Here is a 27613-nt window from a genome sequence, read left to right as displayed (position 1 = left end):
AAAATACACTCAATATACAGAAACAGAATTAGGACAGATAAGTGGAGATACATAGCCTTAAGCTCTCAAATTTAAGTCTAAGGCTATGGACAATCTAAACTCTCCAGTTCATTAATCCAAAAATTCTGCTTACATTTTCTTAAGCTACTTTGAATTGGGCTTCTATCCCTTACATTATAGGAGCCCTAATAAATACCAAGTCCTATTGATTTTATATCCAAATGTCTCACTTACATCCTTTCTTCTCCACTGCTGCTATACACCTTAATGACTTTATGTCATTCTTCTATTACAGCTACCTTACAGGTCTGCTTGCTGCCAATCTATTGTTCATCCAGTTTATCTACCATTCTGCTAGCAAAGTTAGCTTATTAATAAAATGTGGGATTATATTACTCTTTTCTTTAAATATCTTCAATGGTTTTCTTTTGCATGGTGAACAAAGCCCACATTTCTTAAATGGCATTCAAGGCTTCCCCCAGATGAACATGATCTATTCTGAAACTGTTCATTCATTTACTCATTCATTCAACAAATATTTATTGGGTACCTACTATGTGCCAGACATCCCTCTGGATACAGTGGAAATAGTGATCACAAAATAGCTTACATTCCAGTGGGAAGGTTGTAATTCTTTTTTTAAAAATGATTTTATTTATTTATTCATGAAACAGAGAGAGAGAGACAGATAGCCAGAGACATAGGCAGAGGGAGAAGCATGCTTCCTGCAAGAAGCCTGATGCCAGACTCGTTCCTGGACCCCAGGATCACACCCTGGGACAAAGGCAGACGCTCAACTGCTGAGCCATTCAGGTGTCCCGGGAAGGTTGTAATTCTTACAACATCCTTTCATAACATCTGATTTGGTATGATACAGGGATACTTGTCATGTATAATGATGCAACCAAATATCATCTTTGATGACCTCTTCTAACTCATCAGAATGGTCAGTAAGCCAGGTGAAGAAGCTCTCTGGGTCTTCATGCTGTCACTTCCTGCTTGCTTTATTTTGTATTTGACTTAACATTTCATCAAATTCTTTCCAGATTTCCATTTGATTTCAATGGACTTGTGAAGATTGATCACTATTCTCATTCAGATGAAATTCTTTTGAGAGAACTTTATTTTGAAAGTAAAGGTTTTCATCAAAATAAAAATCTACTCTGTAATCTGATTTAATATCTTCAGATGCTGTCACTTCAATTCTTATCAAATAATGCAACGCCTCTCCATCCTCCTCCGCAAGCAATGTGGACACTTGTGGATGGTTGACAAATGTTGTTACCCAAAAATTCGAGATCAAAATTTGGTGATCAATTCCAACCTCTGAAAAAATGTTTGGCAGAGTTTGTTTTATTTCTGTTCTACTTTCAAAATCTCCTCATTGGCATATTTATTAAGTTTATTTCATTTTGTACTTCATCAATATGTTCAATTTTTTCTTGCTGTTCTTTTTCTCCCTTTGGCAAGTACTGAGAGGTCCGACATCTCCTCCAGCTTGTGAGCAGGAGGCAGTCTTGGTTTCCTCCTTTGAGGTGGGAGCAAAGACGGGTTTGGCGGCCATGCTGAGGAAACTCCAAAAAACCAGGGAAAATGCACGTCTGGAAGAAGCTCCGATTATCCCAAATTTGGAATAATTACAAATTATTACAGTGATTTACATAATTACTTACATGTTCGTTTTGCCTTATACAAAATCTTGAGGGAAGAGAACAGATTTTATTAATCTTATACTCTTATGCTTTGCATACAGTAGGAACTCACTGAATGGTTATTGTTGAAACATAAATACAAGAAAACACTGAACGTTATTGCAAGGTGGGCATAGGGTTACCTTTACTGTTTATTATATGACAAAAGTTATCCTAGTACTTTTCACAGATGATTTAATTTAATCCATATTACTTCACACTTTGGAAAACAAAGACCAAGTGAAATTAAGTAATTTATGTGAAAGTTACAGATGGTGATTATAATGGAACATGAATCCAGATTTTTCTGAATATAAAACTCAAACATTTCTACTTCATCACACACCACTCTGTTTGTTACTATCGATGAATAGTATGAATATAGTTTTATTTTAGTGGGCCAGATTCACCTTAGTCAAAGATGGGCTTCAATCGTAAAAGTTGAGATTTCATGAAAGCTCTTGCCCCATGTTTCGTGATTTCATAAAGAAATGAATGTTTTGTAAATTTGATTGTTATTTTTGGTCTACAGGTATTGTCAAAAAATGCATAGTACAAAACTAAAATAGCAGAAATTTAGCCATAGTTTTACTAACACAAACTAGGAAAAGCTGAATATCCTAAACAAACATACCTTTTCTGAGAGAATGTATTACATTTTAAGGGAAAAAAAATGTTGATTTTATTCTCTCCTCCATGTTTTCTTTTTTTCTTAAACCACTTTCAGTGTGTATTCTAATCTTACACAAGAGATAAGCTACAATTCTGCTGTTAACTAGTTCATTTTTGTTGACTTTGAGCAGGCTACTTACCACAGTCAACTCTTTTAGTCTCCTCATCTGTAAAGAAATACCCAAAAAGATGAATATCAAACTTCAGATAATAAATTTGTTATCAAGTAAAGAGATTAGAATTACGCTCAAGAAGAAAACTCCTTATTGTACTGCAATGATCTGAACAATTATAACATATTTGTAACTTATTAACTATAAAATTACTTCCTCATTTCAGAAGTATTATTCTGCCCTTTGCCTGATATTTAATGTGGTATTGTTTGGTTTAGGACATACAATATTGTACAAAATGAAATATCCGATTATGTGGATTATTAGCTATCATTCAAAATAACCATAATCTTATGATGGTTAAATAAATTTTTACTTGCATTTATTTGATGCAAAATAAAATAAAATAAAATCACCTGGTCATATTCTCCAACAATTATCAACTTCTGCTTATCTGTCCTGGTGATTGTAAAGGAAAAATAAATCTTTCTGGCATAGATTATTTTTGAGGGTGTTTTGCTTTTAAAAAATCTTCTAAATCAAGTTGATAATATAAACCATAAAATTAATAAAAATAATAATTTATTAATTTTTGCCCACTTTCTCATTCCTGAGATCCCTCTAGGAATAAAAGGGTCAAGATTCTTAGTTCCTAGGTCTTATTTTTCTCATCTGTAAAACGGAGATAATAAAACCAAACCTTAAAGAGGATTGAGATTATATTTGTCTCTCACAAGAGGGTATATAAAATCTAGTGCTCTTACACTTACCATTTGAGTGATCTTGGCCAAGTTACCTTAGTTCTTTGAACTTTTGTTTTACTCATGTATAAAATGGGGCTAATCTGTCTAGTTTATGTAGGTTTGTTGTGGGGATCAGATAAAAAAAAAAAGCATGTGAAAATGTTTTTATATTTAGTAAAAACTTTTACAATGTACTAGAAAATGTAGGACTAATTATTTCCAAAGTGAAATATAATCTTCCCTGCTAAATAGTGCTGCCGATTCTTAGATAAAATATATAGAAAAGTACTCAAAGTCATTTCTCTGTATGACTCCCTTCTTACTGTGTCTGCTTTCCTACGGAAAGATACAGTTCTGCTTTTGCACTTTTCTAGATAATAGCAAAGTCATTAGTGGCAAAGGACAGCAATTGCCCCATGTTATTGCTAATCGTTTGAAGGACAGTTAATGAAATTGCTGCCCCTTCTGGAATGTAAAGGAATTCTTGAAATGTAGTTTTCTATGTGCTACATAAACAATGGTTTCCTACAGAGAACTCTTCTCTAATAATGAAAAGGCAACTTGTATATAATTACATCTAAATGATTGTTAATGTTAACTGAAAACTATGAAACTATACTCTTAAAGTATAATCTTCCTTGAATCAGAGAAGCAGTGTAAGCTAATACAACAAATAATAGCATAAGGAAAAAAGAATAACAAGAGATCTCTAATTGTTGATCATTTTTTTCATTAATCATTAATTTACTTTCTTAACTAATCATAAACTGAGAAAGGGAAAAATTTTGTAAAGCTGAGTATTTTACTTACTAATTTTCCAGAATGTAGTTATGGTGTATGTAACTCTAATAGTAGTCAATGCTCTCCTCTGCAAACTACTGATTTACTCAGCAGATGCCTGTCTTCTTATTAGAGGCCTAGAACTCAAAATCATGTTAAGGAAAGGGACAAATTTGTCTATAACCACTGTTTTATTATGAAAGCTAGTCTCTAAAAAGGCATGCCTTTTAAAACTTACCCCAATGAAGACAGTATGAATATTCCAGGTTTCTAGAAAGATTCCCTCCAAAATAAAGTACATTAAAAGGTTGTCTTTAATTTGCTATATATGTGGTTTAATGCTATCTATTGAATTTTCCATGTAAGTAGGGCAAATGTCACATCCACAACACAAAACTAAATGTGATTGGAAAGATGTGACATTGTCGCAACATTATTGCATGCTGACACAAAACCTCCATCTAGTCCAAACCCTTTTCTGCTATTTTTATATTACTTGGATTTAGTGGAAACCCTCAAAACAACCCAGTAGTCTTTCCCCACTTATCTATGGGGGATATATTCCAAGAACCCCAATAAATGCCTAAAACCAGATAGTACTAAATCCCAAACGAACAATGTTTTTTTCCTGTGCATGCATACATACCTGTGATACAGTTTAATTTATAAATTAGGCACAGCGTAACAGTATATTGCAATAAAGTTATATGAATGTGGTCTCTCTCTGATCTCATTGTTCTATACTCACTTTTCTTGTTCATTAAGGTACTACTGACCTTCCTTCTGGTAGGTCAGAAGGAGAATCATCTGCTTCCTGATTGTGGATAACTAAAGCTGTGGATAAAGGGGGACTACCGTATAATGAAATTCTCCAAAAAGTAACCTGTTATCTCTTATATCTCAAGTCAATGTGTTTCAAATGAGAAAGCAATTTCCCACAACATTCTACAGGTTTCTGATCAGTGTTGCAGACAAAAGAATGAACTTTGGAGCCCCATGCACCCAGGTTCAAATCTTGCTTCCACCAGGTAATAGCTGTGTAACCTAGAGTAAATTTCTTAACTTCTCTTCCCTCAGTTTGCACATTAAATAATGACAGTAAAGCTACATTATGTCATACGGTTTTGAGGATCAATGTTAATATTTATACTGTACTTGGAATAGTACATAGCACACACGGTATACATAATACAAATATTTGTTAAATTTAACAGAATCGGTAATAAGAAACGGCAAGAGTTAACTGAGGAACTTCTTCAGTGAGCACTATTTTGGTTAGTAATGAAAACTTTTTTTTTTTTTTTAATTCTGAAAACTTTTCCTTGGCTTACTTGCAGGTCAGCAGGTTTCCATGCAGTCCTAACCGCGCCAGGTCTAGTACCATGGAGACGCAAAGTTAAGTTTCTGTGGTCTCGCCCTCGGGAAGCGACAGACTTTGGAACAAATGCTCGCAGGGAAGTTCAAAGGAACATGCAACAAAAATGTATTACGGCGCCGCATAAATCACCCGGTAAATAAAACTGTATGAAAACTCACGTGCTCTAAGATGGGTATGATCAACTGGGAATGCGTTTATTTACATCTACGCGGAAAGCTGCTAAATCCAATGGACATTTTTTTTTTTTGCAGAAGTAGGATTTTCTTGGTCTCCACCTGGGAGGTCCGATAAAACCTTGAGCGCCCCCACGGAATCCCGGAAAGCCAAGGGCTTGGGGCTGCCGCCGGGGACCCGGCAGACCGCGTGCCACGGGCTGAGGGGCTGCCTGAATCTCCTCAGGAAAGGGGGCTCCGAGCACGCTGGAGATGAGGCGCGAGGCCGTCCCCGGGGCGGACGCCGCCCAGACGCTGGGGCTTCCCCGCGCTCGCCACCTCCTTCGCGCACCGGCGGCTCCCAAGGCAAGCCGGGCCCCCGCGCGGCCTCCCGCGGCCCCGCTCCGGGGCACGGGGGACGCCAGGCGGGGACGCCGCCGGGCTCCTCGGAGCTAGCGGTTCCCGCGCCGCGGCCCAGACCTCACGGAGGAGCGTCCGAGCTCAATCCCGGCGACAGCACGCCGGCTCGGCGGGCCGCGGGGGCGCCCGTCGGGGTCACCCTGCTCCCCGCCCCGGATCAGGCCCCCTCACCCCGCCGCCCGCGTCCCGCGTCCCGCGTCCCGGGCTACACGTCACTTCCGGCGCGCGCGCCCGCCCGCCCGCGGAGAAATACCGGGGCCGTGAAGGGGGCGGCGGGGGAGGGGGCGCCCCCGAGCAGGGGGGGCGGGGCGGGGGAAAGGGGAGTGTCTGGCCGCCGCCGCCGCCGCCGCCGCCGCTACGGCTGCTGCCTCCGGGGCTGAGTGAGGAGTTGGCTGAAGCCCTGCCCTCCGAGCCCTCCGAGCCCGCCCAGGCTTCCCGCCCGGACTCGGGGCGCCGCGCGCGGAGCGGTGCAGGAGCAGGGCTGCCTCAGCCCGTGGAGCGGCGGGCACGGCCCCGGCCCGCGTCGCCCCCCGCCCCCCCGGCCCCTTCCTTCCATCGCCCCCGTCATGGGGAACGCGGCGACCGCCAAGAAAGGCAGCGAGGTGGAGAGCGGTGAGTCGGGGGCCGGGGCTGGGTACCCGCCGGGCGGGCCGGCGCGGGGCTGCGAGCGCCCCTCCGGGTCGGAGCCCCGAGGCCGCGGCCACGGTCCAGGCCTCGCGGCGGCCGCCGAGCGCTGCTCCGGGGCGGGGGGGGCGGGGGGGCTCTGGGGAGCAGCCGCCTTCCTCCCCTCACCCCCTCCCCCCAGCTCCGCCGGGAGGGCCGGAGATGGAGGGAGAAGAGTGCTCCCCGACATCCCCTTTCTCTGGAGCGAGGGGACGCGCCCCGGGAGCCATCCCCCGGAGACGGTCCGCGGGGAGAAGCCCCTGGTGCCACCCCGGCCGCCGCTGCCCCTGCCCCGACCACCTCTGCGGGCGCCACAGGTAGCGCTGCCGGCGGAGTTGGCTCCGCTCCCCCCATCACGTGGGTCCAGCGCAGCCTTCTCCCGAGGTGAGGGGCTGCTCGCCCGGCCCCCGGCAGGTGAGGTTAGTTCTGAGGAGGCAGCTGCGTCGCGGGGACCCGGCGTCCGTTCGGGCTCGGAACGGAAGCTGCCGCTAGACCGAAGCGCAACTTTATCCCTGGAAAAGCAGCACATTCAGGCATCTCCCAGAGTGTCCGTGAAACTTAAAGGTCCCTCGGAGTTGAGGTGCTTCCAGAACACGGTGAATTTCCCTCCGATGGCTGGAAGTGCAGGCGCGCTGCAGGTGACACCGAAGAGTAAAAAGTCGTGCGGATTTCATGTCTCTACAGTTGAGTCAGTCAGTCAGGATGGTTGTGGGAAAACAAAACAAAACAAAACAAAACTGATGTGCCTCTGTCGGGTTCACCTCAGATTTTATATAATTCAGAATTAATCAGCAAATGGCATTGGTTGTGTCGCCGGGAGTAAATGACATCCTTGGGGGAATGCCACATGATTTACTCCAGCGTGTGTCATCGGTATCTTTAAGTGTTCCTATGTTTGTGACATGTTTTAGGTTGATTTTGTAGTTTAGCGTGACGGAAATAGCTTTTTGTTTGTGTGTGTGTGTTTTTCTTTTTCTGCATCAACAAAGCAGAATCAATTTGGAGAGAGATTTAGTCATTCATTTTGGTTAATGAGAGTGATGAGATCAGATGATATGGTTTATGTTTCACCGGTGAGGTTTTGGAGCTAATTTTCAGGAGCTCCAGAAAAGTTTGAAGTACTGTCACACAAATTGTCAGTGACCGTGCCTTACTATGTTGATAGGGAAATTCTCAAAAGCTAATGTAGAGGTAGAACTTTGTCATCTTTTATTTTTAACTGCACAAATGTAGTAACTGTACGGGAAGTAAAAGAATGTGGAGAGTGTGAAGAATTTTTGTCTGATGAATTATCACTTTTCCTTTTAAATCAAAGATAAAACGTGCTCATTGTGTTACAGAAGAGTGTGCTTGGTAATTGAATCATGTTAATGATTTTCATTAGCAAGTATGGGTCTGTGTAGTGTTTCTATTTTTAATAATGATAGCAGACTCTTCCCTGATCTCTGTATTTCCATTATTAAGTCAACAAACTAATACTAGTACTGTCTTCTCCTGGAGACAGTACTGATTTGAAGCTCAGAACTATGGGATAATCATGGAATATCAACAGAAAACAGAATGGAAACTTTAAATGCTTGTCTAAATATATTTAAATTATTCCTATGAATACATTCTTTCCTGAGCTTTAGCTATTAGTGACAGCCTATTTAGTAAGTATGTTAGCCAGCTTTTTATGTAAGTTTATTTATGGAAACTGAAGGTCAGTATAATAGTTTGAATAAATGTTGTGAAATGATAAAAGAAAATAGCAAATGAAATCTCAAAGGGACAGTTATTGGAAATGTCATGTGTTGATCACTTTGTAATTTCATTTGGAGCAATGTTATCAGGTGTGCGATGCTGCTCTTCTGTAGTGAATAAAGGAAGTTTATTGATATCTTTTAAAACTTAATGAAAGAATAGCTTTTACCATTACAAACCTAACTGTTCTGTGTATTTTAAAAAGATTATTCTTGGAAATATATGCCTTTCAAAATTTGAATGTAGTTATTCAAACTTCCGTTGATGCATAATAGCATTAACTTTTAGAAATATAAGCAGTCTCGAGCTCAGCCTGTATAATCATTCCATTTCAAAGCCAAAGAGCCTGACCTCTGAAGAAGCTGAGGTTGAGATCAGATTATTAGTGATGTCAGAGTAAGGAACAGAATCTGTTTCTCTGACTCCATCCTGCATCATGAAATAATCAATTATTACATATATTTTCAAAATGCCGAGTATATTGATTTCATTTGGAGACTCTAAGTAAAAGCTCAAGAAATTTACTATCTAGGATGAGAAAGAAAATGTACTTATAAAAGTTATGAAAAGTGCTAACATGGAAAGTGAAGTTAGAACTCTGAAAACTACCCACAGGAAAATGTTTGGTTTGAAATGATATTAAAACGTATAAGGTTAAGATTTGAGGTTTGGTTAGAACCATGCCTCATATAGGTGAGCTTCATTATCAAATATTCCAGAAGAATAAAGCTTTGACCATTTGGTGCTTCTGTTGTATTCTTGAAATCCTCTATTCTTAGAATGAAACATTTTCCTGGGTAGGACTGGGAGATGCCATTGTCATCTCCATACTTTCTAGAGATAACATTATGTTGGGTACTTAATGTTCTATTATAGTGAACTAGGAAATTGTATTGATATATCTTAAAATTTATTGAAAGAACATCTCTTACCATTATGTAACAACTGTTTTGTGTATTTATAAAGACTTACTTCCAAAAATATGTGTTCCAGATTTGAGTCTAGTTACTTAAACTTCCACTAATACACAGAAGCGTAAATTTTAAATATATGACTATATAATTATCTGAGAAGTTGTAAACTCTTGTCATTCACAATTATTTTACTTATCTAGTCTCCTACTTCTTTACCCACAGTCACCAACATAAAAAAGCACATGCCACCATTTTAATGTGGGAAGGTTTTATTGTGGCTTATTTCCTTTTTTAAAAACATTAGTCCCCACAGGTTGCCTGTGGGGTTCGTATTATACTTTCATGACAAAGGTATTGAGGTGGGTGGGTGAAGTGCTGGTAAAGATTTGGATGCAGATTCTCCTATGACTGCAAGTGGTAGAGCCACCATGTAACCTAGTGTTTACATAATGATCTTTCAGTGTTTTCCAAAGTATCTCTTAAGAGCTTGAAGGTGAATAGAAATTAATCAAAGAATGTCGCCAGTAGACTAGGTTCAACCAAAATGCAAGTTTCCTAACAACTAACATTTTTGGAGGGCTTACTATGAGCTAGCTAGCTTCTCTGTATACTTTTCATGTATAATTTCACTTAATCTTTCCAACCTTATGAGGTAGTTTAATTATTTTTCCATTTGATATATGAGGAAATGGAGGCTCGAAGAACTTAAATGACTTGCCTAAGTGCTTACAGCAAGGATGTCAAGGACCAGCATTTGAACCTAGACAGCCTAACCCCTAGACCCAAAATCCTAACCACTGTGCAAATATCCTATGTATATCCCATGGAAAAGCTGGTTCTAAAATACACAAAATAGCTTAGACTTCACTTTATTTCAGTTTATTATCCATTATAGGAAATTTTGGTTGTTTTGGATAGTGACTTCATTTGTATATATTAAATATCTTAAATGGGAGAGTTGCTTTTTCTCATACTGTTCTCTAGATTGTTTCCTCACCTATAAAATGAGATCGAAGGTTAAATTATCTTGAAAATCTAAATCAGATTTAGTGTAAATGATGAAATTTCAAATTAAGCCATATAAATCAATTGATATACCTTTCATTTCTATTTGTATTTAATTATTTTTCTCATTTATAAATGTGCACTTGCCCCTCCTGATAAATAGCCAATCAAAACATTGCTATTTAAACTTATATTGCCATTTTTAAAAGTATTTAGGAATTTGCATTATGGTTTACAGTAGTACTATCCAGTCAGACTTTCTGCTGTGGTAGAAATGTTACTCTGTTGCTAATGTGGTGTTTATGGGGCTATGGAGCAGTTGAAATGTGACTGAGGTGACTGAGAAACTGAATTTTTAACTTCTATGTCACTTATATTATATATTAATGTTTGGAATATTGGACAGCACAGGTTTAGAACATAACTCCCTTTGTGTTTAATAAAAATGCCAACCCATCTTTTCATCATCTTGGTAATTTGGATCCTCACAAGTATGCATTGATTAACATAATGCTGGATTTATCTTTTCTCATTCTAGGAATTAACTTATTTCTAAAGCATTTCCGCTGAATAAGCCTTTATAAATTTAGTGAATGGATTACTATCGTAATTTGTGTATAATCTGTAGAGTTAACTACAAAGTTAATTTCTGTATTGGGTGCTACGGTAATTAATTTTTTTTTTTTACTTTTTTTAATACTGAATCTCAGTGAAAATATTTTTATTGAAAATTTTTGTAGATTTAAATGCTCTTTAGGAAAAATTTAATGATCTCATACTTCTGTCCTTAAAGCTTTCAATTATCAGATGTTTTTAAGGGAAAATCAGTAGCAGATATTTGTTCCAATTTACTAGCTTGGCAGAAGTACTTAGGAGTAGTTTTCAAGTTAAAAATTTTTAAAAAAGAAAAAAAGGGTCATAACAGCAACACTAAATAATCAATACATATTATCTCAACCAGTTACATGATGTAATTCATTTTGTGCAGATTATCTAATGCATAAAATTATCTCATGTTCAGGAACCATTTTTTTCCATTCTCCTAGTCAGTGTCCTTCACTTAGGATACAGACAGATTGTTGCTTTTCATTGCCGGCAGTGGGATAATTAAAGACATGAAAGCCAGCTTAGAAAAGTAAGCGACAGCTGAGTAGCAGAAGCAGCACATGTAAAGATCCTAGGTAAGCCAGGTTAGGTATTAACATCCTTCAGATAGTCAGGAGTTGACCATAAATCATTTTGATACTCTATCACATTAATAAAATAAAACAATTAGTATAATTTACAAAATTACGTATCTAGGTGATATTAATGTTACTATACATATGTGACCAGGTTTTTTCAGGGGAATAAGTCTTAAATTTTTTTTTAAGATTTTATTTATTTATTTATTCATGAGAGACACAGAGAGAGAGGCAGAGACACAGGCAGAGGGAGAAGCAGGCCCCACGCAGGGAGCCCAACATGGGATTTGATTCCGGGTCTCCAGGATCATGCCCTGGGCTGAAGGAGGCGCTAAAAACCGCTGAGCCACCAGGGCTGCCCAAGTCTTAAATTTTTAATGAAAAAAGTATATTAAATAGAAAAATGTGTAATTTATGAGAGTAAATATACCCTGGTCAGTACCAACTTATTTTGGGTATTTTAATTTAAAAATATTCCTTCAAGAGTATCCTATATAGTTATTTTCTTTGTTGGTTCATTCATTCATTCCACATAATTGAGTTCCTAATATGTGATGGACTCTATGCAAATCTATGGGAGTAAAGATTGAGTATGACACAGTACCTGCTCCAGATTGCCTGCATTCCAGGAAGAGGAGACTTACTTGTCAAGAAATTAGTAGGGGGAAAAAAAAAGAAATTAGTAGGGGGGAAAAACTGTTACAAATCCTTTCCTTAAAGCTCAGTGGAGAAATCAGTAGAAAGTATGGTCATTTTCACTGGTGTGGGGAGGGTGAAATTCAAAAAGGACTTCAAAGAGTAGGTGAACTCTGAGTTGAATATTGAAAATGGTAACTGTTCGAGCGGGATTACAGGGGTAGGTGTGTTCTGAGTAGGAGGAACACAGTGAGCAAAGATGCAGAGGAGTGAAACAAAATAGGATATATAGGAAAAGGAAAGTAAGTTGCCCATTATGACTAATTGATAGAGGATAGAGTTGGTGGTAGAGAAGGGAAATTGTATAATGAAAGATAAGATTGAAAAATGGACAGAGGCCGTGTAATGGATAGATTTTGAATTTGTTCCATAGGTATTAGGAAGCTATTGTAGACATTGTAATAAGAGAGAGAAATGATCAAATTTGAGTTTTAGAGAGATCACTTTGATAGTAATGTGAAGATGAGTTACTGTGAAACAAGTGGGGGTACAGGCAGGGAGATCATTTAGAAGACTCTTGTGCAAGTAAGGGACTTTGAGGATCTGAATCAAGGTGGTAGAGGTAGGGATGCAGGAAAAATCTGAAATTTGAGAGCTTTGGAAAATGAAAATAAGCAAATTGTACTTGGAGAATGAGGAAAAAAAGAATTTGGGGAAAATGCTCAAGTTTTTAGCTTCTCTGCCTTAGTGGATGGGTTGTGATGCCAGTAATAGCGTCAGGAAATTAATAAAAGGAGAGGAGCAGAATTGGAGGGCATATTGAATTCAGGGTGCTTGTGGCATTTCTGAGAAAAATGATATCTGATTGGTTATTTTATATGTGTATTACCTTTAATTCTTCCAGCCATCAAGGTGAAAATGACCTTGGATGGTCAGAGGATATGTTCTGTATAACATCCTCATTTTGCTCCCCTTTTTAAGGGTAGCTGGCCTTATAGAACTATAACATCTGGCATAATTCCTATAAGGTAAGAACTATGGCTACTAAAACCTTAGTTTTTTTGTTTTGAAAAGAGTAAAAGCTAAAGCACTGATGAAAGTGCTTTAACTTTTGAAGAAACAAAATCATTTAAAATCAGATAAGGGACGCCTGGGTGGCTCAGGGGTTGAGCATCTTACTTTAGCTCAGGTTGTGATCATAGGGTTCTGGGATCGAGTCGCACATCAGAGGGAGCCTGCTTCTCCCTCTCCCTATGTCTCTGCCTCTCTCCCTGTGTCTCTCATGAATAAATAAAATCTTTAAAAAATAATAAAAATAATAACATCAGATCAAATATTGCTTTCATAATTAAAATATGCATCCTGTAAACTGCTGAGCTTTATAGAGCCACATGGAATAGTGGAAAGAAAATGTAAAATATAGTACCAATATATATTTTACCAAGTAAATATGTTTTCTTCCTCTAGAGTGCTTTCAAATAGATCCTAAAAAGTTGGGCTATAATTTAATAGTAAGAACATGAACTTACAATTAGAAAAAATCTAGATTCTGTTTTCTAATACTTTCTATTACTTTTTAATGTCTCCAAGCTATCCTGTAAAATTGAGAAGAATGGATTTGATAATCAGTTTGTGGTCTTTTCTAGTTTTATAATCCAGTTGTCCCAATATATTTGTTAAGAGAAAGAATGTACATTTAAAAAGTACCAAGACTTGGAAATGAATTATAGAAGGTTCTCACAAAATTATGTGGGTAGAGAGGTGGCAAATGAGCCTCAATGTGAGCATATATAAGGTAGTGTATTTAGGGAAAATTTTTTTACCTCTACTTAAAAAATGATAGCCTCTGAATTTTAACTTCGGAAACAATTTTCTAAATCACCATAGTAATCTTTGAAGATATCCTCATGTTCTGTTATAGGTACGGGATTATTTAAATGTTGGTCATTAGAGGAGTGTATTGGAAATAAAACATAGCATTCTACTATTCATGTAAAAGTCTTCGCATGCTATGTGTAGTTGGATTTCTTTATGTTTTTTAAAAAAAATTTTAAAGATTTTGGGGGATCCCTGGGTGGCTCGGCAGTTTAACGCCTGCCTGCCTTTGGCCCATGGCATGATCCTGGAGTCCCGGCATCGAGTCCCGCATCGGGCTTCCAGCATGGAGCCTGCTTCTCCCGCTGCCGGTGTCTCTGCCCTCTCCCCATGTCTATCATGAATAAGTAAATAAAATCTTTAAAAAAAATTTTTTTTTTAATTTTATTTATTTGAGGGAAAGGAAGAGAGACAGACAGACAGACATGAGTGGGAAGAGGGGCAGACAGAGAGGGAAAAGCAGACGGTTTGCTGAACACAGAGCCCAACACAGGGCTTAATTCCAGGACCCTGATATCATGACCTGTGCTGAAGTCAGACGCTTAACCAAATAAGCCACCCAAGCACCCCAGTTGGGATGTTTTGTATATAGCAGAACAGGGGAAAGTTAAGACCAGAGACAGTTAATAGGGTAAGAGAATGGAAGATCTATTGTATGAGAATAAATTTAAGAAAAAAAGAACTTTTCAAACTAGCAGTTATGGCTATATTGTGGAAATGTATAGATCAAGTATCATTGACAGAAAATCTGGGATTGTTCATCTAATTTGAAATACTAGAACTCATGGGATAGTCCTCAAAACTTACAAAAGCTAGTTGTAGCGCAAATAAAAGAAAATATAGCAAAACATTGATAAACTAGGCTTAGAGAATAAGTATATTTACCTACTTTTTAATCATTTATGTTTAAAGGTAAAAACATTTGTATTTATAAATTCAGCTGGTATTTTTAGCAACTTAGAAATTGCTAGAAAATTTAAATGCTTTTTTACTCTTTTTTAGGTCTTATAACCCCTTCAGCTCCTTACCAAATTCTGAAAAAGTCATCAGTATTAACAGATAAACCTTTTTCTTACTCTTGAGGTTTATTACTATAATGCAAATAATAAATTGTTTCCCCTGATATGGAGGTATAGCTTGAATTGCTTAAATGATATGAAAGGATAGCTTAAATTTTTACCTTAATCTTATAATTCTTCCATTTATTTAACTTTTAAAAATTTCTTGGGAATAATGAAGAGTTGCCTTTATGTACTGTATAATCATTTGAAGATTAGGTAAGTAAAAGCATAATTATGAGAATTTTGTAGGAAGCAGAGTATAGGATGTTTCCTATAGTAATAATTTGGTTTTTAACTTTTTGGTTGTCATGTAAATTAGATTCAGTAATGTTCTATATCTATGCAGATGATTTTCTGAATCAAATTTGGGACTCTTTTAAAGAGAGAAATGCACTAATTGACAATTTACAATGATGAATGATGCACTAGCACATTTGACATTAAAGCTGCTATAGAAAACCCACTGTAGATATATCTTATCTGACTTGCTATTTACAAGGTAAAAAGTCCTAGGTTTTATGGCTGTGATTTAAAGTTGTATTCCCTACTATTCATATAACATTAACTTTTCACTTCCTTTTGAAATTTTTGTTTTCTTCTAAAATAACTGTTGAATCTAAACCTTAAAGTCCTTGCAAATCTGTTTTCTCCATCTGGACTTTGTCCTTAAAAAATTAAAAATAGGGACGCCTGCGTGGCTCAGTGGTTGAGCGTCTGCCTTCAGCTCAGGGCGTGATCCTGGAGTCCTGGGATCGAGTCCCACATCGGGCTTCCTGCTTGGAGCCTGCTTCTCCCTCTCCCTGCGTCTCTGCCTCTCTCTGTGTGTGTGTGTGTGTGTGTGTGTGTGTGTCTCTCTCATGAATAAATAAGTGAAATCTTTTTTAAAAATTTAAAAATATTGTCTTGAGATCTCACTTTAGAGTCCAATTTAATAAAATGAGTATTCAATTTCTATATTACTTATTTTTAAGTAGATGACCATATAGCATCAGCAGACAGTTGCCTGTGAGCCACAAACTTGAGAGAATGTGTTTGTATAGGTATTACTTAGTTTCTTTTGTAGGAACTAGTTCTGCTAAATAATTTAGTTGCTCTCATCCAAGGAGGATCTTCCTGAGTAGGAGCCATGAAAGGTTAAACTGGGGAAGAATACGAATCCCTCTTTAGGCTATAGTCTTGAAGTTACTAAATAAGCCATAGTTTATCTGGTAGAATGACACAGAGACAAAACAGTCATTTATTTGTCATTATTCAATCCTTTAGTCATTCTTAGTACTTACTGATTGCCTGCAGTGTACCAGACTCTGTGCTAGTCCACAAATGGAAATATGTGAGTAAAAATAAGACGTGGTTCCTGTTTTAAGCTGGGAGACACATATATACAGGTATTTATGATAAAATGTACAGTGATACCTTTTATCATAAGATTGATAGAATGGTGAAAATACAACATAGGAGTTTATATAAGAATAAATATAGAATTTCTGAGAACATCTTGGGAGATAGACTGTAACTGACTGAAAGAAACTGGCTTTGAGTCCATTCTGGAGATATTTACATTTGTGATTATAGCATTTACACTAGTGTTGATTTCTCAGCTGTTTCCTAGACTATGTATTGTGATATGTAAGGGCAGAGATAGGATGTATCTTGTTTAGTGTTTTAATCCCTAAATTTTGGCAGTTCCTAGCTCATAATGGAAACTAAAGTCGTGGATAGTTAAATGGATAAAAAATTCAAGCTTCTTGTAGAAATGTTTACTCTTTCTCTCTCCCCTTAGTTGGCAGGTACTTTGTCTGCAATATATTGACTACTTGGGCCTGTTAGTTGATTTTTTTGATAGGAGGATCCCTCTTTCCCTCTTTCTTAGCATACTTAGTATATAGTAGTTTGACATTTATATGTCAAGATTACATCACTTTTAATTGGTATGGAGAAGTTGGTCTCAAGCTTCAAGTAGGAAGACATTGAATTAGGAAAAACTATCATGATCCCAACTTCTCGAAAAAAATCCCTACTCATTTGAGGCCTGCTATAGTCTGAATGTTTATGTCTCTCCAAAATTCATATGTTGAAATCCTAATCCCCAAGGTGATAATATTAGAAGGTGCAATCTTTCGGAGGTGATCAGGTCATCAGGGCTTTGTTTTGCCCTCATGAATGAGATTAATGCCCCTAAAAGAGCGGCCCAGGAGAGGTCCCTTGCTCTCTCTGCCAGTTGAGATTACTGTGAGGAGATGGCTGTCAGTGAAAAAGTGCACTCTTACCAGACACTGAATCTGCTGGCACCATAATCTTGAACTCAGTCTTCAGAACTGTGAGAGAAATAAATTTCTTTTGTTTATAAGCCACGCATCTATGGTATTTTGTTATAGCAGCCCAAATAGGACCAAGACAAGGTGTATACTATTAAGCTGTACTACTATGTTCCCATCCTTGTTGCTTTCTTTTTTTTTTTTTTAATTTTTATTTATTTATGATAGTCATACAGAGAGAGAGAGAGAGAGAGAGGCAGAGACACAGGCAGAGGGAGAAGCAGGCTCCATGCACCGGGAGCCCGATGTGGGATTCGATCCCGGGTCTCCAGGATCGCGCCCTGGGCCAAAGGCAGGCGCCAAACCGCTGCGCCACCCAGGGATCCCCTTCCTTGTTGCTTTCATTTACAGATGTCTTGGTCATTTCTCTTCATTTGTCAAAAACTTTGGCACCTGGCTCACAGTCTTTCTGTATACTCTAAGCCCTGCATTTATCCTAGGTGGCTTCGAATTCTATGTGGATGATCCATTTCTTACCATTGCATCTCAGTTCCACCACATTACCACCTATCCCCTTCTGTTCACTTCAAATAGCCAGTCTCACTGAGAATCTTGCCATATTTATTAACTGCTCAAGAATCACCAATATACACATGCCATTTTCTGATCCCAATGTCCTCTCCTTTTTCCTTGCTTTTTAAATATTCTCACTATTATTCATCAGAATCTTCCATCCATTCATCCATCGTGTCTCTCACTTCATTTTCCTTCTTAACCAGTTTGGATTACATGGTCCCTAAGATCCATTGCACTTTTGTCACTTTGTTACTTTTTTCTGGCAGAAATCTAACTGATAAACTCAACTATCTGCTTTCTCAGTGCTTTCAGCTAAGAGCTAAGCACTGCTGGAGAAAGCCATATAAAAGGGCATTATAAATTCAGCCTGAAATAAGCTGTCAACATGATTTGACAATTCTACTGTATTTCTCTGATAACCCTGTTCCATTCTTTATAATTTGTTTTATTCTCTTCACACTTCTGAAATTCCCTCATTCTAAGAGATGATCTTACCTCAGATCTCACAAAGAAAATAAAATGTATCAGGCAAGAACTCCTTCAACTTCTTTCTATCAAATATGCATATCTCTTGTATTTTAACTTTTAATCTATCTTGTTATTCTGTTATAAAAGAAGAATTGTCTGTTCCATTTATCTGTTATGCCACATATCACTCCTTCATTTAGTGGCTTAAAGCAATGACAGCATCTATTTTGCTTAGGAAAGTACAATTTGGGCAGAGCTCTACAAGGCTAACTCATCTCTGCTTTATTTGATAGCGAGCTCAGTTCAAGGGCTAGGGTCTAGAGTCACCAAAAAACTTGCTCATTCGCACTTTCTTGTTGTGCTGGCTATAGATAGTTGGAACATTAGCTGAGACTTTCAGCTGAAACATCTACACATGGCCTCTACATGTGGCTTGGACTTTCTTATGGTCGCTGAGTTCTAAGGGAAAGGGAGCAAGCCAGGTGAAAGCTGTATCACCTTTTATGACCTAGCCTCTGAAGTCAAGCAGTGTCACTTCTGCTGCCTTCTATTTATTAAAAGTAAGTCACTTAGATGAGTCCATATTTGAAAGAAGGTGAATTAAATTCCACCCTCTGATGAGAGGAGTTTAAATGACTTTTTTGACCTGCTTTAAAAGCCACTGCATGATGATACATTTTCCTTTAACAAGGCCAGTCCCTCCATTTCTTTGGATCCAATCCCTTACTGCTTTCCCAGGGAATTTTTGCTATTGCATATTCTTCTCATTTATGTTCAACCTGTTTTCTTTTCATTTATTTTTAAATTACACCCCTTTTTCTTTACCTTCCTGTTTTTGCTTTTTTGATTCTCTCCCTCTTTCCTCTCTTACCCAGTAAAGTGAACTGACCTATCATTTATATAGTAATGTGGCCACTTCAATTGCCTTTGGTGGCCAACCAGGCAATTTAAATATGTGATAGATAAAACTCAAGAACAGGATTTAAAAAAAAAAAAAAAGTTTTTTTCTCTTGCTATAGTATATTTACAGTTATGGTGCAGAGAACATAACTTATATCTAATGCAGTTCAGCTTTTGAAATACAAATTGTTTGAAAGTTGCAGTCTTCCTATTAGTACTTCAGTATATAACAACATAAAAACATAAAGAAATGTTAAAATGATAGGGGACAAGTGGCCAGAATTGTATGTATGCAGAGAGGTGATTTAATGCTTGGTCTCACAATTTATGCTTTTTCAGGAGGAAAAAAGGATATTAAGGTGTGAAGTATAATGAAAAGGACTGGAGTCTTGTTAAGGTCTGAAGATTATTGGAGTTAAGATTAAAGAGAGAGCTAAAAAGGTAGACGGTTGTCAAAGGATAGAAAAAAATGAGTCTAGGGTGTAGTGAATGTACATATTAAGTGAATACTGATATTAAATATAAAAGGTTGTAGTATATACATATTCAGTGAACATATATATTAGATGAACTAGAAGTAGCCCAATTTTATTATAGTGTTATGTGTAAGAAATATATAGACAATGTTTAAAAATTCTTTTAAAAATTTAGTAAAGTACTTAAAAATTTGCTTTTTTAATGATGTAATTTCTGGGTAAAAAGACAATATAGTAAATGTATTTTAATGGCATGAGTTTTCAATTTATGGTGCATAATGAAGACAAAGTAGTATCATATTGGCATATATTCTGTGTACACATATTTCAGTTTAGATATGTATCTCTTGAAATTAAAAATAATTCATACTTGCATCATTAAATGGGAGTATATTTTTATTCTCTGTGGAAAGAGCTTTTATTAACAGCAAATATAAATTTATTTAATTGAGAAAGGAACTGAATTACAATTCCCTCCTTCCCCAACTTTTAAATAAATTAACTGAATATCCTATGAGAATTTAGAAGCTAGCTACTTTGTGATTAGAAATTACTTACCTGGGTATTTAACATTATTAACCTGGGTATGGATCACACTGAGATGCATAAAGTAATAAAAGTGTTCTCAAAGAAGCAGTAATATATGTTATAGCATACTTAGCTCACACAGTTCCTTTCAAAATCTTTCTAATCTACAGAATGGACATAGTGCTAAGTTGTGAAGTTTAGAAATCAAATATGATGTGTTTCTCTTGGCATCAGGAAGATGGTCAATAAATGGTAGCTGTAGTTTTTGTGGGAAATCCTTAACCACGGTCTATATAGATTAGGCACATTTTTTAATGAGTTATGTGAATTACCAATCATTGAACAATTAGAAACTGCAAATTACTTTAGTAGAGTCATGTTATATTAGGTTATAAGTAGTTAATTTATATCATAGTTTCAGGATCATCAAGAATAAAAAAATTCCAAGGGAAATTTTAGAGTTATCTATCAGAACTTTATTTTTTTTCTATCAGAACTTTAAAAATTACATGAAGCAGCTTAAGTAATTTATTTCTTACAGTAACCCTATGTAGTAGGTAGTATTGTTACCATTTTTTTCTAGTAAGAAAACCAAGGTTAGAGAAGTCAAATACACAGCAAGTTAAATGGCAGAGCTGAGTGTGATACAGAGTTACTTGGTTTAATACCAGGCCCTTATAATCACTGTGTTATACTGCTCCCCTAACGTGATGATGATATTTCCTTTTAAAAATTGAGCATTTGAAACTGTCCTAGAATCTGGAGGGTCTCTAGAAGTTCTATTTTACCTATCACCTTTTTAGAATATTACTTAACTTTTCCTATGTGCCAGACACTGTTAGCGCTCTATGTATAGTATCTTGTTTAATCTTCACAACCCTTTGAGATAGGAAGTATGATTGCTCTTATTTTATACAAGAGGAAATTTAGGCACAGATAGGTTAGGTAAGTTCTCCAAAGTCATATTGTTAGTAAGTACTGAAGTTAGAGTCAGAACCAAGGCAAGGCAAGGCAATCTGACTCTAGAATCTGTTCCTAACTACCATACCATATTGGCCACTTTTCTAATAATTTGTATTTTTTTCTTCATTTGCCCATCTCTTTTATAATAATATTTTTAGTGGTAGGAAACTCATTACTCTGTAAGGCAATATATATCAGTCAGGGCTACATCAGAGAAACAGAATCAGTTGGATATGTATAAAGAGATATATTGCAAGCAATTGGCTTACTGATTGTGGGAGCTGGCCAGGCAAGTCCAAAGGGCGAGTCAAATCCATAGAGCAGGCATTTAGGAAGGGCAGGCTGGAACTCTTGGCTGGGCTGAATGAAGCTGCAGTTCACAGGCTGAATTTCTTTAGGGAAGCTTTAGTTCTGCTATTAAGGCCTTTCAACTGATTGAATCAGACCCACCTAGATTATCTAGGATAATCTTTTTTACTTGAAGTAAACTGATTATAGACTTTAATCACATCTAAAAAATACCTCTAAGGCAACACCTAGATTAGTGTTTGACTGAATAATTATTTAGAGACTGCACCCTAGCCAAGGCGACACAAAAGTGATAATCTCTGGCATTTTTTTTTTAAACCCTGAGGTGGGTTTGGGGTGGTCAGCAGCTTTCATTTTCCTAAGCTATAAATGGGACTTCTGTTTTCTTTTCAGTCTTCATGTATGTATTGATCACTCCTGCCTCCTCTTCAACTCTACCCCACCCCATTATCACACCCCAAAAAAGATTTCAAGTGTTTTGCAATGAAGACATCTACATAAAACATATTACCTTTAAAACAAAATTTTAAAAATAAACAAGAGCCTCAAAGTAAAAGGTAGAGCGACGATTGAACTTGAAAACTTATGCTAGGGCCGCCCAGGTGGCTCAACAGTTTAGCATCACCTGCAGCCCAGCGCATGATCCTGGAGACCCTGCATGGAGCCTGCTTCTCCCTCTTCCTGTGTCTCTGCCTCTCTCTCTCTCTCTCTCTCTCTCTCTCTGTGTGTGTGTGTGTGTGTAGCTCTCATGAATAAATAAATAAAATCTTAAAAAAAAAAACATGCTGAAGCTAGTTACTGTATTTGAGCATAAAATTAGCACTTTTCACATTGCAAGGGGGTTATACAGTGTAGAATCTCTTTTCCAAATTCACAGAAATTCTAGTAGAATTTAGCATCAAATTCTAACAGAAAATTTATCTAAATACATGGAGCATTGGCCTACATAATTAACAATTATTTCTTATTTGGCATCAAATTCTAACAGAAAATTTATCTAAATACATGGAGCATTGGCCTACATAATTAACAATTATTTCTTATTAAGAGAGAATTCTCTCTAGATTTTTAGGTGCAAGAAGGAGGGTTTCAGAGAGATGTGTAGAGTTACTGTTATTTTGGTAATTCTTATTTATATCTTGACCTTTTTTATCTTTTGACAAATAAAGTTTAAAATGCTATATGGTTTACTAAGAGATTTAAAGTGATGCCTCATAGACGTTTAACCAAAAGGCTTATTAAGAGATTTAAAGTGATGCCTCATAGATGTTTAACCAAAAGGCTTATTTTAAGGGTATGGCTCATGGACACTCTCACTTACGACAGTTGGAATTTGTATAAATAAGGACATTGTCTAATAGCAGCCTTACATGACACACAAGGTAGAGAAGGCCTTCTCAGAAAGAAATGTGAATGCAGTTTTTGTCCATTGAAGCTGGTTATAATTTGATAATAAGAAACCTATAGTCTATTATGATTATTACTATCAAAGTATAGTTGACTTACAGTGTTGTTAGTTTAGGTGTACAACATAGTGATTCAGTATTTATATGTATTACAAAATGATCACCAGGATAAATCTATCTACCATCTGTCATTATACAAAGTTGTTAAAGATTATTAATGATATTCCTGCTGCTATACATTGTACCCCGTCTTATTTATTTTAAAACTGAGAGTTTATACCTTTTAATCCCCTTCCCCTATTTGCCCATCCCCACACCCACCTCATCTCTAGCAACCACAGATTATGAGTCCATTTCTGTTTGGGATTTTTTTGTTGTTGCTATTGATTTATTTTATTTTTTACATGTAAGTGAAATCATATGGTATTTGTCTTTATCTGATTTATTTAACAGAATACCTCCTAGGCCCATCCAAGTTGTCACAATAACAGGATTCATTCCTCTTTATGGCTGAGTAATATTCCATTATATTTATTAATTTGTTGAGGTATATTCCTTCCGTAACCACTATGTTGAGTTTTTATCATAATGGGCGTTAAATTTTATCAAATGATATCCAGCATCTATTAGAATGATCCTATGAATTTTATTCCTTCACTTTGTTTGTAGTTTATCGTATTGGTTGATTTGTGGATATTGAACCGTTCTTGCATCCCTAGAGTAAATTCCACTTGATAAGGGTGATGATTCTTTTTAGTGTATTGTTGAATTCGGTTTGTTATGTTTTGTTGGGGAGTTCTGCATCAATATTCATCAGGGATATTGGCCTGTAATTCTCTTTTTTGTGGTGTCCTTTTCAATTTTTTGCAGTAGTTTGAGAAGGAAAGGTATTAAATCTCCTTTAAATGTTTGGTAGAATTCACCTGTGACACTCTCTGGTCCTGGGCTTTTGTTGACTGGGAATTTTTTGACTACTGATTCAAATTCATTGCTAGTATTGTCCATTCTGATTTTCTATTTCTTCTTGATTCAGTCTTGGAAGGTTGTATGTTTCTAGGAATTTGTCCATGTCTTCTAGGTTGTCCCATCTGTTGGAATATAATTGTTCATAATAGTCTCCTTGGTCCCGTCATATCTGTGGTACCAGTTATAACTTCTCTTTAATTTTTTAATTTTATTTGGTCCCTCTCTTTTTCTTGAGAGTCTGGCTAACAGTTTATCAGTTTTATTCATCTTTTCAGAGAACCAGCCATTAGTTTCACTGATCTTCCCTCTTAGAACTGCTTTTGTTGCATCCCATAGATTTTGTATTTTGTGTTTCCTTTTTCATTTATCTCCAAGGCTTTTTTTTTAATTTTCTCTTTTATTTTTTTGTGGACCCACTGGTTGTTTAATAGCATGTTGTTTCGCCTCTATGTATTTGTGGTTTTTTTCCAGGTGATTTTACTAATTTTGTCTTTTAATCTTCATACTGGCTATGCAGGCAGTTGGTCCACTACCTTTACTATATGTTTACGTTTACTAGCAAGAATTTTTCTTTCATAATTTTCTTTGCAGTTATGGCCTCCCCTCCCTCCCCCTCCCCCATTTAATCAAGACCTTTAACATTTCTTATAAGGCCACTTTGGTGTTGATGAAATCCTTTAGCTTTTGCTTGCTTGGGAATCTCCTTATTTCTCCTTCAATTCTGACTTATAATCTTGCTGGTTAGAGTAATCTTGGTTATAAGTTTCTTCCTTTCATCATTTTGAATATATCATGCTAGTCCCTTCTGCCTGTAACGTTTCTGCTGAAATATTAACAGATAGCCTTATGAAGGTTTCCTTGTATGTAACTGGTTTTTCTCTTGCTGCTTTTAAAATTCTCTCTTCAGCTGTTGACATTTTGATTATAACATGTCTTGGTGTGGATCTCTTTAGGTTCATCTTATCCGAAATTTTCTTTGCCTCCTGGATTTGGATGTCTGTCTCTTTCACCAGGTTAGGGAAGTTTTCAGCCAATATTCTTTCAAATATGTTTGCTGTTCCTTTCTCTCTTCTCCTGGGGCCCCTATAATGTGAATGTTAGTATGTGTGATGTTATCTCGGAACTTCATTAAACTATCTTCATTTTTAAAATTGTTTCTTATTGTTTAAATTGATTGATACCACTGCCCTGTCTTCCAGATTGCTGATCTGTTCATCTGCATCATCTAATCTCCTATTGATGCCCTCTAGTGTATTTTTCATTTCATTCATTGGTTATTGTATTCTTCAGTTCTGATTGGTTCTTTTACATATTCTATCTCTTTGTTAAAGTTATTACTCTTTACCTTCTTTTTCTGAGTCTGATGAATATCTTTATGACCATCACTTGAACTCTTTCTCTAGTATATTGGTTATCTCTATTTCATTTTATTCTTTTTCTGAGGTTTTGTCTTATTCTTTAATTTGGAACATATATGTCTGTCTTCTCATTTTGCCTATTTCTGTTTCTATGTATGAAATAGATCAATTAGGTCTCTCAATATTGAAGGAGTGGTTTTATACAGAAGATGTCTCGTGGGGCACAGTAGTATAAACCTTCCTGGTCACCGTAGCCAGGTGTCCAAGGGGTGATCTGTGTGAGCTGTGTGCACCCTCCTATTGTGGCTGGGTTGTGATTGGTACACTCGTGGTGCATGGAACTTTCACCCAGCACAACTGTCTGCAAGGTCTAGTCATGACTGCTTCAAGCAGCTGGTATGTAGGTCTGGCCCCATGCCTGTCTGGCTGAGAGGCCTGGCTGTAAGTAACTGTTCCAGGTAAACTGGTATGTGGGGTTGGCTTCTAGCAAGGCTGGGTGCAAGGTCCAGCTGCCATATCTATAGATGCCCAGGTGGTTGGGGCAGTCCTTTGGCATGGTTCACTTCAAGGGCTATGACTCTTGTAGGTGTTCTAGTGTGCCAGACTGGCCCCCTGGGGCAGGGGTACTTGGGAGAGGCTTTGATGTTGGCCTAGGCCACCCACCAGAAGGTGCTCTGGACCAGGTAGGTGATTGAGTGAGGTGATTCTGCAAGGGAATGTGGGAATGGAGTGAGCAGTGCTAGTAAAGTAGATGGAGAATGTAGAAATGGCACCCACCAGCACTAGGCCAGCTAGGAAGAAGGAAAATGCCAAAAGAAAAAAAAAATGGTGCTTTTTTTGGCATATGCCCTAATATTAATCAATAATTAATTGATCTCCTCATGTGTTACCCAGGTGCTTTTTAAACTCTTGCCTCAAAAAAAAAAAAAAAAAAAAAAAAAAAAAAAAAACTCTTGCCTCTGCCCGGGGACTTAGAGTGAGATTGTGCACATGCCCTTTAAGAGCAGAGTCTTGGTTTCCTGCTGTCCCCCAGCTCCCCTGGACATAAACCCAGTAAGTTTTAAAAGCCAGGAGTTGTGGGGGCTTGTCTTACTGGTGCAGGTCCCCTGGGCTTTGGAGCCTAGTGAGGGGCTCATACCCTTTATTCCTCAGGGAGGGCCTGTTTGATTGTGATATCCCTCCTGCTGGTAGGTCCTTGTATTGATGGTATAGGTCCTAACTGAATGGCATCTCCACCCCCTCTTAACCCTCTCAATGTGGCTCTTTCTTAGTTGTATATGATCAGTCCTTCTAGAATTCAGTTCATTCTTAGAGATATTTGTCCTATATATAGTTAAGGATTTCAGTGTGTCCCTGGGAGAAAGCAGCTCATCCTACTCTGCCATCTTGATCCCACCCCCTAACCCACAGAATTTTAACAGAAGTTATATCTCATTGATTAAAAAGGGCAGAGAGAGTTATGATGAAAAGAGGCTTCTGAGCTCTCAGCCTCCTGTGAAAAGGATGCAGGCTCAGAAGCTATTGAGCTCTAAACACTGGCCATTTCTTGTGCTAAATGAAAGATGACTTGGAGGATGCAGCCAAGAAGCCAGAGAGTAGAGCTAAGAGACACGGAGAACCACTGCCAGGGCCAATCAGAGAACTGATGACATGTGCTCCACTGGATTTCAGAATTGCTATTGACCATGACTGTTAGGTGCCTCTAGTTTTTTCCCTTTTTGAATGGGAGGGTCCACTGCAATTTTCATATTCTTTGCTTACCATTTTATATTAGGTGTGTGTTGGGTAGTTAACTTATATCTTTAGTTCATTCATCTTCAGATTGGAGGAACTGTAACTGAGAAGCTGCAACCGAGAAACTGGATCTGAGAAGCCTTATCTGTAACTGCACCTGATGTAGATCAGGTCCTGAACTTGAGCCGATGTTGTAATGTGATGAGACTCTTGGGCCCTTGAGAGGGCTTGAATATATTTTGAAAATGAAGAAGTATAAATAATAGTATAGATAATAGGAGGCTACAGAGTAGACTATGACAGTAAAGATGGGTGCAATTTTTAACCACTCTTTCCATCCAGAGGCATAGTTAATTTCTTTAGCCCGTTGAATCTGGTCTGGGCTTGGGATTGTTTTACCAGTAAAATATGGTGGATGTTATGTTGGGTCAGTTCCAGGCTTATGCTTCATGTCAGAGTACTGACAGCCTCTTCTGTCATAGAAGCCAGATACTGGCTTCCTGAGACCAAGAATTCCTGAGACCAGCATACTATTTGAAGCCCAACTAGCCACTTGGAGAGAGAAAGAGAGAAAGAAAGATGAGTGAGAGTGTGAAAGATTGGCCACATGGAGTAGCTCCTATGTACTAGACAAATGAATGAAG

The 27613-nt window shown here is 37.7% G+C and overlaps 1 protein-coding gene and 1 pseudogene across 1 annotated transcript in view; one reads left to right on the top strand and one right to left on the bottom strand.

Annotated features, from left to right (window-relative positions):
* Positions 1 to 698: 698 nt before the first annotated feature.
* LOC121486652 lies at positions 699 to 6172 on the bottom strand (annotated as a pseudogene).
* A 30-nt stretch (positions 6173 to 6202) lies between these two features.
* PRKACB (protein kinase cAMP-activated catalytic subunit beta) overlaps positions 6203 to 27613 on the top strand; it is a 112005-nt gene continuing 90594 nt past the window's right edge. Inside the window, exon 1 of the mRNA XM_041747714.1 lies at positions 6203 to 6561. Within this exon, the coding sequence (XP_041603648.1) occupies positions 6516 to 6561 (46 nt within the window). The 5' untranslated portion in view covers positions 6203 to 6515. The remainder of the gene's footprint in view (positions 6562 to 27613) is intronic.

The sequence above is a fragment of the Vulpes lagopus genome, chromosome 3 (genome assembly GCF_018345385.1).
Source record: "Vulpes lagopus strain Blue_001 chromosome 3, ASM1834538v1, whole genome shotgun sequence".
NCBI classification, from domain to species: domain Eukaryota; kingdom Metazoa; phylum Chordata; class Mammalia; order Carnivora; family Canidae; genus Vulpes; species Vulpes lagopus.
This window is presented reverse-complemented; position numbering and strand designations above follow the sequence as displayed.